The sequence below is a fragment of the Staurois parvus genome, unplaced genomic scaffold (genome assembly GCF_062004578.1).
Source record: "Staurois parvus isolate SC_StPar_1 unplaced genomic scaffold, SC_StPar_1.0 ptg001272l, whole genome shotgun sequence".
NCBI lineage: Eukaryota > Metazoa > Chordata > Amphibia > Anura > Ranidae > Staurois > Staurois parvus.
The window spans coordinates 393,288-411,339 of NW_028319068.1; the positions used below are offsets into that span (position 1 = coordinate 393,288).

The 18,052-nt window shown below is 44.4% G+C and overlaps 1 protein-coding gene across 5 annotated transcripts in view; it reads right to left on the bottom strand.

Moving 5' to 3' along the window:
• Window positions 1-18,052, bottom strand: part of IDH3G (isocitrate dehydrogenase (NAD(+)) 3 non-catalytic subunit gamma) — a 251,666-nt gene that overhangs the window by 161,962 nt on the left and 71,652 nt on the right. For 4 of the 5 annotated variants that reach the window (XM_089660777.1, XM_089660774.1, XM_089660778.1 and 1 more), the window contains exon 3: window positions 12,776-12,787. The exons of the other annotated variant lie outside the window; for it this stretch is intronic. In XM_089660777.1, the coding sequence (XP_089516903.1) occupies window positions 12,776-12,787 (12 nt within the window). The remainder of the gene's footprint in view (window positions 1-12,775; window positions 12,788-18,052) is intronic. 5 annotated transcript variants of the gene reach the window in all.

An 18,052-nucleotide genomic window follows, 5' to 3' on the forward strand; every position in this document is an offset into this window, starting at 1 on the left:
GGTCTTGAAACAAAGGGCCTTGTACTGCCCTTTAAATATTAGTGGGGCTGGACTGTGTCCAGAGAAAGTAGAAAATGTCCTGGCATCGGTGGGAGCAAACAATGCCATAGGCTTGGTAGTCAGTGGGAGTAGAAAAAAAATGAAATTATTGGCGTCAGTGGGAGAATTAATACACCGTCTAAGGTGTCACTGGGAGGAGTAGTACCCCATTGATAGTGTCAGTGGGATGACTAGTGCCCGGTCTATGGTGTCATGGGAAGAAATAGTACCTCATATCAGTGAAAGGAATAATTCCCCAAGGGCCAGATAAAGGCAAAACCAAAGGACCACATCTGTCCCTCAGGCTGCAGTTTGGAGACCCCTGATTTAGAGGATTCAGACAAACCATTCACCACTGACAGGGATGCTTACAATTGTCATCTTTTTTTCCCCCCATTAAGGACTGGTTCACAGCTATGCATGTTGCAATCTGCTGTGGAGAAAAAAAAAAGTCCCTGGCCCTTTCCAAAAACACAGTGGCTGAAAACACATAGATGTGAACGTGCCCTATAGGAAACCAAGGTCAATGGACTGTAGTGAGTTTCTGCAAAACACAAAAAGCACTAAAAAATGCAAAAAAGTGTTAACCAGGCCTCATGTAAAATCTTTATCCCAAAAAGAAGAAAAAAAAATGTTGCTCTAAATGCTTAAAAAGGGTTAGCTGGGGTGCACAAGCGCAGGCCACCGAAACAGACACTTCCGCCTGAGGCTCCGCTGCATTGAGAGGAAATCAGCCTCCCGGACACCGCTAGTGGCATGTCCCGGTACCGCAACGATTCCGGTCTCCGTGGCAACCCTCCTGGCACCTGTCACGATGGTCCGGGGACCAGCTAAGCACCAAACACAGCCGCATATTAAACTGATTAAGGAGGCTCTAGCACAGGCCTCTTCCAAGATGGCAGCCATCCCTGCATCTCACGCACAGGCACAGCCTTATGCTGCACATTTGGCTGCTCGATCCAGTCTACACCACACATCTGATGGTGAGTCTGACTCTGACCTGGGGAACCCCCTACATGCTCCCACCTCTGACCTTTCTTCTCTGGACCTTCTCAAGCAATTTGAAAAAATGTTGCACAAAGCCCTGTGTGAGGAACCGTCCCTTTGTGATAACATTTTGCCCTGTTTCAGTTTTCCACTTTGTAAAACACTGTTATGTAGACAGACATTCTACACTGTTTGTTTAGGGAAATGTGACCTTGTAGTCTTTCACTTCTAATAGAGTTCATACTGTATTGTTGGGTTGTAAAGTTTTGTTGTGGGTGGGGAAAACCAGATGCCAGGCTGTCTGGTGGGGGTGGGGGTGGAGGTGAAGCTGTATATACTGAGCTGTGCGTAATAAAGATTGAGTTATTTTCACCCTACACGAAGTTCCGACTCGTGGTTTGGCGTAGCAGGGAAAGGATTGGTTTTGAGCTCCAATACCTGCCTTGGTAGAGCACTAGAAGACTTGCTGGAAAAGGGGACCATTGGGTGAGATGAATCGCTCCGCACGAGGAAGCCCAGGTGGAACGGTTCCGCCACACCCTGAAACAAACCTCTGACCGCATTACTGACAAGCTGTCTACGGAAATCAGCAAATTGGGGCAACGCACCACTAACCTTGAACACCAGGTCGACGACCTCGATACCTCGCTCCAAACCCACTCGGACGAACTTGAACTTCTGCATGACAAGACCGTGACTCTGCAATCCCGTTTGGAGGATTTTGAAAACCGGGCCCACCATTCAAATCTGCGCATACGCGGCCTTCCAGAGTTTATTACGGACGTTCTATCCACAGTCATGGCCCTTTTTCAAGAGCTAGACCTGGCACAACTCATAGAACGCCTAGAGATGTATAGAGTCCATAGAGCATTGGCCCCACGGTGTCCAGATGGCGCGCCACGCGATATCGCCAAGCTTCACTTTTTCATACAAAGGAACAGCTTCTACAGGCAGCCTGCTCGGCAGATTCCCTGATGTTCCAAAGCCACACTTATCAGTTGTTTCAGGACTTATGCCCCACTACGATTACTAAATGCAGAGCCATGAAACCCCACCTTCAGGTCCTCCAGCAACATTGATCCTACAGATGGAGCTTCTAATTTGCGGCTCGCTTTACATTCCACTCCCGAGATTACACCTGCAAGACCCCTGAAGACCTTCTCAACACGCTGCATAATCTCCAGCTTCATCCGCCTGTGGCATCTCCAGACGGCTCTCATTGACTGTCAAAAGCACCATCCTTCCCACTCTGCCGCAGGTCAACTTAGCGCTCAAAAAAGAGGACGCTTTTCCTCCCCAGCTCCAGCTCCTCAAGATTCCACGGACTGAAGCCTACAAGTGCATTTGGATTCATCCCACTGCTCTCCATTGGACTGTGTCCACCCACCAGATGATTTCCCTTGGCCCCCTTTTCCCCAATTAGCTGAGGAGGTACTTCACCCTCTAGATTGGCTGTCACGGCTCTTTTTGGTTGTCTGTGCCAACGTCTAGGTCCTTAATGTTCAGTTTTTGTTTGACTGGTTTCTATTACACTAAATGTTTCTGGATGTATTTATACATTTGCTTGGGAGCCCTGGTCCCGGCTATACACGCTGCGCCACCCTTTCCTGGCATTCTGATGCCCCTGTTGGGCTATGTTGACGGGTCCTGGAGCCTCCCTGTTATCCTGGAAGTTTAGGTTCTTGCTGTATCAGCGGGAACCTACCAATATTTGTTAAGATTTGGGCTGTCTTTCCCCCAATGTTTGTTACTGTGTACCCACCACTAGCCCATGCAGTATTGTTTTTTTGTACTTCCTGGGCTACTCTTGATCCCTGGGTCTCTCCGCTATGCGGGGGTCTCAGGGACCACCCTCTGGGCCATATTAGCCCCTCTTCGTTCCTATTTGATGTCACTCTCCACTCTCTCTCCCGTGTGACGTCTCTGACCCCCTCGTCCTGGTTTATCTCTCTTTCTTCTCCTCTCGAGGCCATTCTGTGTTCACCCAAGCGCAGACTCCATGCTTCTTAGCTAACCACACTTTCCCGCCATGGGTTCCTTGAACATCCTTATCCTGAACGTACAGGGCCTTAATGTCCCACAGAAGAGCAATAAAGCCTTTCGATCATTTGCATCACTCAAGGTGCATGTCGTTTGCCTATAAGACACACTTCTCTTCCACAACCACCCCCAAATTTTTTGGTCCCCACTATCCTCAAGTTTTCACTGCTTCCGCTACAACCAAATGTAGAGGTGTCCTTCTAGCCTCCCATCACACAACCCCCTTTACACTGCATTCTGAGATCGGAGACCCTGAAGGTCGCTATTCTCCCATTGTCGGGGTTGCTCCTCCATTCAGAAATTACCATCGTTAGTTACTATGCTCCCAACCAGGGCCCATTACCGTTCCTCTGCCATCTCCTGACCATCACATACTGCCATAAACGCGGTACACTTATTGTCTGCGGAGACTCTTAATTTCACCCTGTATCCCTTCCTAGAAATCACCTCAGCCGCCCCTCCTGCTGGCCCCTAAAATCTCCTCTCAAAACCTACTACATCATCATTCTCTAGTCAATACATGGAGAGAACTCAACCCGGTGAAACGTCGATATACCTTTTACTCTCATCCTCAGAAAATGTTTTCACGTATCGACCACATCTTCACGACTGTAAGTTCCTCTCTTCAGCTTATCACCTCCGATATTCTTCCCATACCTTGGTCTGATCATAGCGCCGTCCTCACATCAATCGCGTCTTTGGCACCCTTGACATCTGACCTCTCTTGGGTCATCAATGATTATCTACTGTCCCATCCATCCCATAGTTTAGACATCGAGATTGCTATTAAAGGAGTACCTGTCACTCAATTCTACCCAAGACATTTCTCCCCTCCTTCTCTGGGAGGCACACAAACCTATCTGGGGGAGTTCTGTATCAGCAAAGCATCCTTCCTGAATAAAGAGAAACGTCAACTGCGCTCCTGTCTTGAAATGGCTTACAACCAGTTCCACCAGGCCTTTCAGACGCTCCATCACCTAGCACCCGAAAAGCTTTGAAGCAATCACGGTTGGAACTAGAACTAGATCTATTTCTTATGGATCAGGCGGAACTTTCTCTTCGTAGGTCCCAGCATAAAAATTATACCAAAGCGAACAAGCCTGACACGTTCCTAGCCCTTTCGCTTCGCAGATTTGATCAAGCTACTAAACAGATCCGACTGCGCCTATCCCAAGGCAATTTCACTAGTAATCAAGTACGTATCTTACAAGTTTTCTGTAAGCACCTGTCACAGCTGTATTCCCCAACAGATTCCTTTGATCAGCCCCGCCCTGAAGCTCTCTTTGCCCACTTTCCTTTTCCAAATCTGGCAGATCACCACCTGGAAGTTCTTGAACAACCAATCACCTCAACTGAAACCCTGAACGCCATCAAGGTCCTGAAACTACGTAAACACCCGGGTCCTGATGGCGTTTCTGCTGCTTACTACAAAAAAATGTGCCCACCTTCTCTTCCCAGTTTTAACAAATACCTTTAATGCTATCCTAACTGGCCAATCTTTTAACCCTGAAAACAGTGACGGCTAATATCTCTATGATCCCGAAATCCAACTCAGGCGATTCAATAAGGTCAAACTATAGGGCAATCTCCCTCCTTAATACAGATATTAAACTCCTTGCGAAAATCCTCTCCACCCATCTTAACCCGTCTTAACCCTCATCCACGGACATCAGCTCAAGCTGCTGTTGTGAGGTGCCGCTTGCATCCTCTTGCTTTAGCTCCTGTGGTGCTGGTTGTTGTGGGCAGAGGACGACAATGCCATGCCCTGGTGCCAGCTCTTCTGTGGGAGCTGTGCCGGCTGGTTCCTCCTCAGCAGAAAAATCAATCAAATCCCCAGCCTCTGGAACTGGAGTCTGGGGATAGGGGTTCACTATCTCCTGTCCATGGAACTCAGGAGAGATTACCAGTGCTGGGCAGAGTTCAGTACTGTTTGGCCCTGTTGCCAGGTCTACTGCTGGTTCCTCCTCAGCCGAGAGGTCTATCAGATCCCCAGTCTCTGGAATTTCCACAGCTGATTCTTGCGCATACTGCCGAACATGTCCTCGCAGCTGCCTGTATGCCCTTCCTAGATCCAGTTCTTTCTTCAGCAGGTATTCCAGATCTGGCTCAAGCTCTGAGACCCCTGTGAGACCGAACATAGCCTCTCTGCCTTCTTGCAACTCCTTCAGGGTGGGTTCTCCATCGCCAAACACGAAAAGATTTGTAAGGCTCTCCCACAGCAATCCAGGCCCACCAAAGTCATGTCCCTCAGGAGAGCATTCTGTTGCCTCCCCTAAATACTCCTGCTCTGCGTACCACCGCAGAGCCCGATATCTATTGTCCAGTTGTATCTTCTGCTGGACCAGCCTGTCCAACTCAGTCACCCATTGCTCCTGGGGTCGCTCTCCCAGGAATGGCATACGTAACTTCCGATGGTCCCTGGCCCTTTCCTCTGGGGTTGGATACCACTTGCCTTTCTCCATACTAGCAGCTTGGATGGCTCCTCTCCAAAGAACCTCCCAAATCCGCTGCCTGAGCTCCAGGTACTGATCCGTAGACACAGTCCTGGGTTATGATGCAAGAACAGTTTGCAGCAGCCCTGGGAACTCTGATGCCAGGTCCATAGCTCCACTGGGGTGACTGACGTCTTTTCCTGCTCTTGAATCCCGGTGGTTTGGATGTGGTTACAGCTTGGAAGCAAAATCCCACTGCTTGCCACCAATGTAACGGAACCGGAACCCGACCACTCTTTTGTATATTCCGTTATTCGCAGCTTCCCCTGTCCGAACACCATCCATAGACCACACCCTTGAAATCCCTCAGGAAAATAGACAGCACCCAGCTCTTCTTAAAACAGGAAGCCAACTCTTTTATTTTTACACAAAGCACAAGTTATATACACAGGGCGGGGAAACACAATCAGGAACAGGAAACACATCATCAGCCCGCCCCATCAGTGGGGAGGGCTACAGTATGGGCAGGAAACACATCATCACCCCTCCCCATCCAACCAAGACACAGAACAATGGGGCAGCATATGGCAAGGACAAAGGACAGCCATGTAGCCGAGAACAAAGGAATAACCACATGGCAGTACAATAGGCAACCACATGGCAGGGACAAAGGACAACACACCAATACACAATAGACCGTCACATACACACCCTGTACCCTAACAGGCACAGGGTCACTTAAACATAAGAATTTGGGGAGATGATACAGAGGTCCCCCCACACCCAAAAGTCACTCCCGTCACAATCTTCTCCTTATATTGTGCATCAACGGCTAGAGTCAGATACTTGGGGCACAAGTCAGCACCATTCCCGGGGGGCCTGACTATGGCGGCGGCGGAGAGCTCGTGGTAGGAGCTACCGCACGGGGCTCCTCCGACCGACCCCCCCCTGGACCTTAGAATTCCCCCTTTGATGATGGAGTCCTAGAAGGAGTGACCTACTTTGACCGGGCGGGCTTCCTTGACTGAGCGGCTGCCCGTGGCGGGGCGAGCTGGGAGAGGAGACCAGTGGAGAGAGGCAGGGACGCTGAGCCTGGGCGCCGTACCTGGTTGCTGGGAAACAAGGAGGCGCGGCCAGGACACGTGACCGGCCGCAGTGCATCTCTGGGAGGCAAGGAAGCCGGCCGCCCGGCCGGAGGCTGACAGGGAGCAGGAGAGACTCCGTTTTGCCAGGACGACCTGCTTCCCCCGGAGCCCTGGCAGGCGGTCGATGGTGAGCCTGCCCAACAACAAAGAAGGAAGAGTCTGGAGGAAAGTCCTGGAGGGTCCCCCTGAGAGGACGAGAGCTGACCTACCAAAAGGAGCTGAAAGATGGAGCCTGGAGCCGTCTCACGAGAAGAATTGGAAGGGTGAGTGAGTCTGGCGGTGGCCCCAAATATAAAAACTGTATAGAGCTGGTGGCAAGCAGGGAGAGAGAGGAAAAGGGGGGACCCCCAGAGAATAAGAAAAAAATAAGAAGAACGCAAGGCGCAGGCAAAGGCATACAAAAAGGTGGGAAGACAGAGCCGGGAATTCTATTTCTACACCTTGTTGATTTCTTTGTTTTGCAAAGTACAAGTACACGAGAGAGAAAATAAAAGTTATAGAAGAAATGAAAAATAAAAGTGCAAAAGGAACCGGGCCTAAAGGGACTCAAACGGGGACAATTAAAAAGTATACATCGCAGGGAAATGTGACCCCAGAAAGGCCCCAGAGCAGAAATGATAAAGGAGAGGCTGATTTAAGTATGCAAAATAGTCCTAAACAATCAATGGAATTGGATATAATTAATCAACAAATATCAGAGATAGAAAAAGATCTACAAATCCCAAATAAAAAAAGAGATGACAGAAATGTTTAAAGATCTGGAGAGAAAAATAAAGCAAGAAATGGTAAATATACGGAATGACCTGGGGCAGTTGTTGCTAAGAGTGGAAGAAACGGAGCAGAAAGTTAAAGACCAGACCCAGATTATTTCCGAATTAGAGAAGATAATATGGAAAAAGCTCAGGAAAAATTGCAGTACAAGGTGGAAATTCAAGAGAATAGAGAAAGAAGGAGAAAAATAAGGATAAGAGGGGTTCCGGAAAGTTTAAAAGGAGAAATATTGGAAGAGATGGTTTGCAAAATACTGAACTTTATAATGGGAAACAAAGGGAAAGAATCTGGAGGAAAATTAAGGGAAAACCAGTAATAAAGTATGGAGAAATGGATATTCAAATATATGCGGACTTGTCATCAGAGACTCTCTGGAAGAGGAGAGCCCTGAGGCCTTTGCTGGAGCAGATGAAAAAACAGAAGGTGCAATATAGATGGGGAGTTCCGGAGTGTTTAATAGGATGGAAAAATGGAATAACAGCCCAGTTGAGGTTCCCAGAGGACTTGAGATATTTTTGCGATAGACTTGAAATGCAGAAAATTGAAATAAAAGGTTGGGAAGAAGAATCTGGGGGAAATAGATCAAAAAAAGGGGAGAGGTGGAGACGGGTGGAGGGGGGGAGGAGGGGCGAGAAGTTTTTTGTGTGTGTTTTTTTTTTTTTTCTTCTTTCTCTCTCTCCTTGCTCCCGTTCCATCGCCTTTTTCTCCCTTATCCCTCCAGCTTGACTCCTTTTTTCTTCTATAGAAGTATAAGTAGAGAGGGGGTCAAGGGCTGGATCCGGAGGGAGGGGAGGCTGCCCATGGGAGGAGTGAAGCCCCTAAGGATTAAGTCAAAGGTGGATGTTATTTCCACAAATGATGGTTAGGCAAAGTGAAGGCCTAAAAAGAGGGGGGAGGTGGGGGGGAGAGGGAGGGGATTGAGGGGAGTATTGAGGGAGGGGGGGAGGGATAGGGGGAGGGAAAAGGGTAGTAGGATAAAAACACTCTATAAGAACAAGAAAGAGGAAGGGAAGGAGGAAGAGAGAGAAGGTAGGAAAAGAGTAAGATGGAAGAAATCCAATATATAACCTACAATGTAAAAGGGTTAAGCTGTCCAGGAAAGAGATTCAGGTTATTTAAAGAACTCCAACATAGAAAATCCTCAGTGGTATTCTTGCAGGAAACACACCTAGAGATAGAGTCGAAGGTTAGACTGAGGACTAGATATTTTCCAACATGGTTCTATGCGGATTCACCAACTAAAAGAACAAAGGGAGTTGCTATAGGCTTCGCAAAGAATATAAGGTTTGAGGTGGAGGAGAGATTGACGGATCTGGAGGGAAGGTATCTATTTTTGAGAGGAAAATTACTGGGAATTGAGTGTACAATAGCAAACATATACAGTCCAAATAAGAGGCCGGAGAGGGTTATGAGAGAAGTGTTGAAGAGATTGATGGATTTTAAAAGCGGGTATATGATAGTAGCGGGAGACTAACATCTGTATGGATCCGCGGATAGACACCACTTCCTCTGTGAGGAGGGAGGAAAGCAAATCCTTGAGAATGTTAAAGAAATTAATGCATGAATGTCAGTTGGACATCTGGCGAATTAGGAATATGAAGGAGAGAGATTATACTTTCTTTTCGCACGTTCATGAGACTTATTCTAGACTAGATTATATATTAGTAGAACATCGAATGATAGAGTTGGTGGCAGAAGTAAAAATTGAAGGAAGTACCCTGTCGGATCATGCCCCAGTTGCAATGAAGTTAAGATGGGGTAGGGAAGGGAAAGAAGGTTATGTATGGCGGTTGAATGAGGCACTTCTCATGGAGGAAGAGATTGGTCAAAGAATTGAGAAGGAAATCAAATGGTTTTTTAAAGAGAATGAAACAGAGGATGTGTCGGTTGCAACGGTGTGGGAAGCACATAAAGTTTACATCAGAGGTCTACTTATCGCAATGGGGGCAAAAAGGAAAAAAGAAAGGAGAGAAAAGATAAATAGATTACTAAATGAAATATATGATCTTGAACAGGTACATAAAAGGGAAAGATCTAAGGAGATAATGCAGATGTTAATAAAGAAGAAAGAAGAATTAGAGAATGTAATGGAGGAGGAAAAAAGAAGAGTCTTTAATAAAATAACAAGTGAAAGGTACAGATGGGGAGATAGGCCGGGAAAGTATTTAATAAGAACTTTAAGAAAGAAGAGAAATAGAAATTATATCGAGAAAATAAGAAATCCCAAGGGGGAATTTGTACACTCAACCAAGGATATTGCTAGAATATTTAAAGAGTATTATAATGAGCTGTATAATATCATACCTCAGGATACGCTTAGGAAAACGGAAACAGTAAATAGAGGGAAAAGAAAGTCATACCTAGAGGAGGCAGGCCTACCGAAATTAAGAGAATCACAACGGAACTCTCTAGAGGCAGAAAAAACTTTAGAGGAAATAAAAATAGCATTAGAAAGTATGGCGGGAGGGAAAAGCCCGGATCCGGATGGATATACGGTCAAATACTATAAAAAATATAAAGAGCTTTTAATCCCCAAAATGAAGATTTATATGAACGCCTTGGGGAAAGGGATGGAGATAAGGGGAGAGTCTTTACAGGCGAATATAGTATTGATACAGAAGGAAGATAAAGATCCCTCACAATGTGCGAGTTAAAAAGAAAAAAAAAAAAAGTCAGCACCATTCCCAAGGTTGCCCACTTTCTCTCTTGCTCTTCGCCCTGGCCATAGAACCTTTGACCCTTCTGAGAAGAGCTAACCCAGACATACGAGGACTTGAGATAGGAGGTTCCCACCACAAGCTTTACCTTTTCGCGGACGATGTGCTCCTCTTTCTCACCTCCCCTTTGATCTTCACTCTAATTCTTCTCTGGCTTCTTAAGGATTTTGGCTCTATTTCTGGCCTCCACATCAACCCCCAGAAATCAATATCACTCAATGTCTCCCTACCCCCCAGGAGCTGGCTCATTTACAACAGGTTCTACCCTTTTCTTGGTCACAGCTCTCAATCACCTTCCTAGGCATTAAACTAACTTCTATCTTATCGGACCTTTATGCAACCAACTACTTACCTATGTTGACCCATCTTACTAATCTCATGACTAAATGGTCTTCCTTACCATTGGCCTGGATGGGCAGGACCACTGTTGTGAAAATGTCCATTCTCCCTAAATACTTTACCTGTTTAGAGTTCTACCCATATCAGTACCTGCACATTACCTCCGTATCCTGCAACAACGCATATACACCTATGTTTGGGGCACCATTCATCCTCGGATACCTCATTCCACCATACACAAATCTAAGCTCAAAGGCAGCCTAGGTCTCCCAGATTTTACTAAATATTACCAAGCAGTACATCTTGCACAAATGCCTAAAAATCATGTGACTCACAAAACCCCCCAGTGGGTCATCCTTGAATCGATAGATTGCAACCCCCTCTGAACTGCTAATCTTTTATGGCTGTGGCCATCAGATCGCCGTCCACTTTGTAACCCTATAACATCCCACTATGTCTTTCTGGGATAAGCTAAAAACCCGCTACTCCCTCCCTTCGTCGCATAACCCCCTGCTTTCCTATCTTCAAATCCCGGCCTTCCCCCCCAGCCTGGTCCCCCTGTGATCCTTTGGACACTGGTCCTTGGCCAACCTTCTCTGTACCCACCATTTTTTGACCAATAGAGGCTTCAAATATTTCCCTTCCCTCCGTGAGTCGCACTCTTTACCAGTGACAGAAATCTTTAGATACCTCCAGCTGCAACATTGTTACGCTCTGAACCATCAATTGGACCCTGCAGATTGGGACCGCATCTGGTCAGCTACCAAGTCCTCTTCACAAAACTTAGTAGCCCTAGTGACTACCTATAAAGTTTTGACCCGATGGTACTTCGTCCTGGCGAGGATTGCTAAATATTCCCCCAACTATCCTTCTGAATGTTTTCGGGGTTGTGCGATGGTAGGAACTTATTTTCATGTCTGATGGACCTGCCCAGCAGCCCAAGCCTATGGGCCGAAGTCTTTCATATGTTATCCAGGCTCTTAATGAAACCAAAAACACCCGACCCAATTGTAGCCCTCCTAAATTTGCGCCCTTCCAGCATTTCCAAACCTCAATTTAAACTTCTCTTGCAAGTCACTACACCAGCTAAAGAGATTATAGCCAAATCATGGAAGTTTCCGTCTCTGTGCATTATAGCAGTTAGGAACAAGGTTACACAGGCGATGATTCATGTCAAAGTGGAAACTACCATCCTAGACGCTGTTCCTAGGTTTTTGTTGATCTGGACCCCATGGGTGGAACATTTTCTTCCACCGAACTTTGACGATTCATTGCTCCTTCCTTGACATTTCCTAATCCCCAATTGTGGCTGTCCTACGTCATGCTATATACATTGATATGGTCTCGAGGTTCTCTACTCCCCCCCAGAAGTCTCACATTCTCTCTTTCCTTCTTCTATCCCTTCTTCAGTCTCTTATTTCCCCCCTTTTATTCTACTCCCTCCTGTCCCATTTTTACTGCTTCGTATGGAACCCTCATATGGTTACTGGGGGCAGAGCCCACCCTCTCTGAAGTATATCCGAATCCTGCCTTCCTTTATAACGTTGTATCTCTCCATGTTTTTTAGTGGTTTCATGTAACGCATTTTATATATTCACCCCCCATTTCTATAGGACAACAATTTTGCCTGTTCTCATTTACATCTGTATACGTATATGGATTGTCCTAATCCTGTCTTTCTTTGCCTTTAAAAAACAATAAAAAGTTTAAACAAGAAAACGTGTTAGCTGGAGTTCAATTTTAATTTTAGTCAAGACCATCTAAGCTTGCTAGTACATACGGTATAACACCCTCTCCCGAGATTGACAATGCTGTTGTCCAAGGATGTCTCCTTCATTCAGAGTGGAGACAAGCTAAGCCAGAAGTGTTTAACTGGCCAGATCATCAGGTGAAAATAAAGGGGGAAAAAAAGCATTAAAAAAATAAATAAAATGTGCAACCACCACATCGAAGGACTAGTAAGCTGAAATATAATGCATCTTTATTTTTGGGTTTAATACTGTATATTAAAATAACCACAACGCATTATTAGTATAATAAACAGGTATCAAATGCATCTGAGCCATGGATTTAATAATAAGGGAGATTAATCTAGTTCTGATTTTAGTAAATAATTATCACATGAAAGACAGACTGGTTAGCTCAAGATACAAATCAGGTGAGTAAAAGATAGCAAATGAAGCAGAATCAGAAGCCACCTATAGCCAGACATGTATGGAGGTGTAGAAGCACGTTAGTGATGCAACAAAAAATATGAAGCACGCAAGTAATCTGTACAAAACAACACTAACAAAAATATACTTACTATGATTTGCTGCTGTTAAGAAACAGAAAAAGGCACAGTCAGTAAAATAGGAAGCCAAAATTGTGTAGCCTGAACTAGATTATGCTTCATAAAAAGATAAATTGTCTTCTTTCAGGGCCAGTTCACACCAAAACACAATGAGGGAAAACCATGTTCTGTGCATGTTTCCTGCACAGCCGGTGAACAAGCTGCCCTTGGGAGAGCTTGAAAATGCCAATGAATTGTAAAAGCACCCAAAGCATTTCAGACAAGTGCTGCATTTGCAGTCACCAAATCACATGGTATTGCAGTACCTTGAGATTTGGTGCAGTGCTTTCTGAAAAAGTAGTGCTTGTACTACTTTTTCTGTGTTCTAGTGCTTTATGCAGCCCATCCAAATGAATGGGCTGAGAAACTGGACAGCACTAGAAGGCACAGGAAGTGCATGTGCTGGTGTGAAATAGCCCTCAATGAAGTAATCACAGATTAAACGGGGGGGGGGGGGGGGGCAGTTTAGGATAATTCTGTGTAATAAATAAGTAATTCTAATAACAAAGTGAGGGAACCAATATTTTTTAAACATTTCTGGTCTTTTGGATACAGTGTTGTATGACAAATCATATCACTGAAAACTGATAAACTGCCTTGTATTATAGGGGATAGTACTCAAGTTGTCAAAATCTATTTTTTATTATTCTAACATCATGCTTCACATATCATTTTCTTAAGCACATTTTTTCAGGAAATTTACTATGTTTCTTGCCTGGAGATCCTGCTAGTAACAGCAATTATTGTTGCAGGTTGACCAGGCAAAAGCCAACCATTCACTTTACAAAATTCCAGTTCGTTCCTGAAGAACAACATAAAATCCCAGTCATCACTTTGTTGAAACATCAAAAGAAGCCTGGTGGAAAATTGCCACCTAAACAGCAGCAGGACCAGCTGTCATAATACAATAGTTGCAGCAGAAAATGTATCCAACCACACTGTTAGCATGGATGGAAAAATCTATTAGATTCTCCGTGTATGGCCAGCTTAAGTTGCAATTAGCAGGTAGCATTGTTAGCCTGCCACGCAAGCTCTTTTAGTTGGCTATTGGGCTGCCTATCTGATAGACATGATAGGCAGCCCAGCAGACAAATCAGAACATAGGGTGTGTGTGGTGTGTGTCGTGTGTGTGTGTGTGTGTCGTGTGTGTGCGCACATATATACACACAAAGCTTTACAGTCGCCAGATCACTTCTACAGGGCTCAGAAAGGGCCTTCCCCTCCCACTGCCCTTCCCAAGGCTCTTCCATGCCACCGGAAAGTCCAGGACCACTGTAAGCAGTCAGATGCCCAAAGAGGAGATGGAGGAACATCCGTTCCCTGATCTGCTCTGTGATGAATTAGGTAGGAAGCGATGAGAATGTTGTCATTTCTAGTTTCAGTGCTGTGTTTCTGTGGCTGGTAGGGAGGCAGCTGATCAAACAGATCTCGGTTTGATCAGCTGTTTTAGAGAACAGAGGAGGGATCAAGGGTCTAATTGACCACTGAGCTCTCCATAAAGAGTACCTGTCACTACCCAAAGCTATCACAAGGGGTGTTGTCCACCCCTTGTGACAACAATAAAGTTGAATGAAAAAAAAAAAAAAAAATAAGTGTAAAAACAAAACAAAAAAACACAACCTAACCACTTGCCCGATAGAGGATTTACTCCCCCTTAATGACCAGGCCTCTTTTTGCTACTCGGCGCTGCACTAATTCAACTGATAATTGCGCAGTCATGCAATGCTGTACCCAAACGAAATTTACATCCTTTTCCACACAAATAGAATTTTCTTTCGGTGGTATTTGATCACCTGTGCGCTTTTTATTTTTTGCGCTATAAACAAAAAAAAAGACCGAACATTTTGAAGAAAAGCGATATTTTTTACTTTTGGCTATAAAAAATATATAGTAAACTCAAAGTTAGTTATAAATTTAGGCCAAAAATGTATTCTGCTACATGATTTTGGTAATAAAAAATCCCAATAAGTGTATATTGATTGCTTTGTGTGAAAGTTATAGCGTCTACAAACTATGGTATAGATACTCCAATTTACACCATTTTTTTGCTATACAGCAATGCACTAGTTTAACTGACAATTGCGCGGTCATGCAATATGGTACATAAATGAAATTTATGTCCTTTTTTCACACAAACAGAGAGATTTCATTTGGTGGTATTTGGTCACCTGTGCCCTTTTTATTTGTGTCGCTATAAACGAAAACATTTTTGAAGAAAAAAACATGAAAAAAAAAAACAAAAAACAATATTTTCTCTTTTCGGTCATAAAAAATATCCAAAAAAAACTAAAATTTCGTCATAAATTTAGGCTAAAATGTATTCGGCTTCATGTTTTTGGTTAAAAAAAATCCCAATAAGTGTGAAAGTTATAGCATCTACAAACTATGGTATAGATAATGGAATTTACACAGCTTTTACTTTCTGACTGCTTATCACATTTCTTGAGGTACTAAAATACCAGGACAGTACAAAAAACCCCAAATGACCCCTTTTCGGAAAGTTGACACCCTAAGCTATCTGCTGAAAGGCATTTTCAGTCAATTGAAGATTTAATTTTTTTCCCACAAGTTTCTGGAAAATGACAAAAACTTTTTTTTTTTGTTAACACAAAGTTGTCATTTTAATTATTTCTCGCACAAGCCATGGGTATATGTGAAATTACACCCCAAAACACATTCTGCTACTTCTAACGAGTATGGGGATAACACGTGTGAAACTTTTTGGGAGCCTAGCCACATACAGGAGCATGAAATCCAAATGACTACTTTGAAACCTGGAAGGTGCGTAACTTCCTCATTTCACTTCCTCACTACCTATCACAGTTTCGGAGGCCCTGAAATGCCAGGATAGCGCCAAACCCCCCAAATGATCTACTTTTGGAAAGTAGACACCCCGATTTAAAAAGAGGCATGGTGAGTATATTGCAGATCTAATTTTTTCTCACAAGGTTTTGAAATATAAAAAAAAAAGAAAAGAAAAAATGTTTTTGTTTTTTTTCCTTAATTTTCCAAAAACTTGTGGCAACAAACGAGATCTGCAAAATACTCACCATGCTTCTTATCACATTCCTTGGGGTGTCTACTTTCCAAAAAGGGGTCATTGGGGGGGGGGGGGGAGGGGGTTGGTGCTATCCTGGCATTTCAGGTCCTCCGAAATTGTGATAGGTAATCTGGAAGTGTAATGAGGAAATAAAACCCTTTAAAAGTCTGAAGGTGCTTATTGGATTCTGGGGTCCTATACTTGGCTAGACTGCCAAAACGTCTCTCACATGTAGTACCCCCATACTCAGAAGTAGCAGAATGTAGTTTGTGGAGTAATTCCACATATACCCATGGCATGTGTGAGCAGTAAATCATTTAAGTGTCAGTTTTGTGTAAAAAAAAAAAAAAATGCCACACATCATTCACTCTTCTAATCACCTGAAGATCAAGCCTTTTCTGACACTTTTTGTGCACATGAAAACAAAAATCAGTATTTTTTTGCCAGGAAATTAATTTAAACCCCCAAACATTACATATTTTTTTTTAAAGCGGACACCCTAGTGAATAAAATGGTGGGTGCTACAATTTTTGATATCACATAATACTTGCGCAGTGATTTTTCAAAAGCAAATTTAAAAAAAAAAAAAATTTTACCTTTAAATGCACAAAAACACAATATATTGGCCAATTATTTGGTAAAATATAAAAGATGATGGTATGCCAAGTAAATAGATACCAAACATGACATGATTTAAAACTGCGCATGCCCCGTGCAATGGCGACAAACTGCATACATTTTTAAAATCCATAGGCAATGTTTTAAAAGCCTTTACAAGCTACCATTTTAGATTTACAGAGGAGGTCTAGTGTTGCCCTTGATCTGATGTTCATTGCGATACCTCACATGCACGGCGAAACCGCTGTTTCCATATTGGTACAGGGTCAACGCTCGCGCACACAGGTGTGAGCGCGTGTGGGGGGGGGGGAGGGGCGAGGGGTTTTTTTTTTGTTATTTGGATTTTATTCATTATTTTTACACTGTCCCATTCATTTTTTTTTATCACGTTTAATGCTATCACAGGGAATGCAAATATCCACAATAACTTCAATGGACATTGTCATATATTCTTTTTTGAGAAATCTGGGGTCGATCAGGCTCTAGATGTATCCTTTGCCCTTAAACTATCTAATCAAACCAACATCGGTGTGATCAGATGCTTTCCCAATTTACAAATGGCGCTGTTTACATCCTGCGAAACTGAAGTGATGAAATGCTCGTAGCTTCTGATTTCTTAGACTATAGAGATGACTGGCATCATTCTGGTCTCCAATTAGCTCTATGGTCATTGTCCAAGAATAAGTGGTACCCCACATGGAAAAACGATGACACCAAGTCCCAAACTATCTTGCCACTGCTCCCCATGTAGTCTGGGCATCTGGGGTCTCCACAACTATCTTTTCCCTCGTAAATCCGAAACTTATATGTATAGCCTGTTGCCCTGTCACAGGTCTTCTACATCTTGACCCCATATCTGGCACGCTTGCTGGGAAGGAATTGTTTGAATGCAAGGTGGCCAGAAAAATGAATGAGGAACTCATCAACGCAGATTTTTTGCTGGGGAGTATAGACATCTGCAAATTTTTGGTTAAGGCGATTTACGAGGGGCTGAATCCAATTCAGGGTCACCCCGAGGACGAGTGTATTGTCGTTGAAATGCATAAAACACATTATACTCTCATATCTATGTCTGGGTATGGCAGCAGAGAACACGGGCATATGATGAATCGGGTCTGTGGACCAATACAACCGCAATTCATTTTTTTTTTAGTAATGCCCATGTTGAGGGTTAGGCCCTGTCAGGGATCCCCTCGATCCCCGCCGCGATGGTCCTGGCCGCGGCGTTCGAGTTCGCGCATGCGCAGTAGAAGCCGCGGCTGCCCGCTGGGCACCAATGGCAGCGCAGGGCGGGATATTTAAATGTCCCTGAGCTGTCATTTCAGTGCCTTCTGGTCTTACCTGTATCCTGTGATTCTGAACCTGTGCCTAAGTAAGTTATTGACCCGGATTGCTCTTGACCTGCTGATTTCTCCTGCCCAGACCTTTGCTTTGCCTGACCTCTCTTTCTGAATGCCCTCATTAGTTCTGACCTACTGTTGCTGACCTGGCGTGTGACCAGACGATTCTCTGCCCGCTCCCTTGTACCATACCGTCCTCTCCGTTACCAACTCGGCCCGTCTGACTTCGCACTTGCTCAGCCATCCATCCAT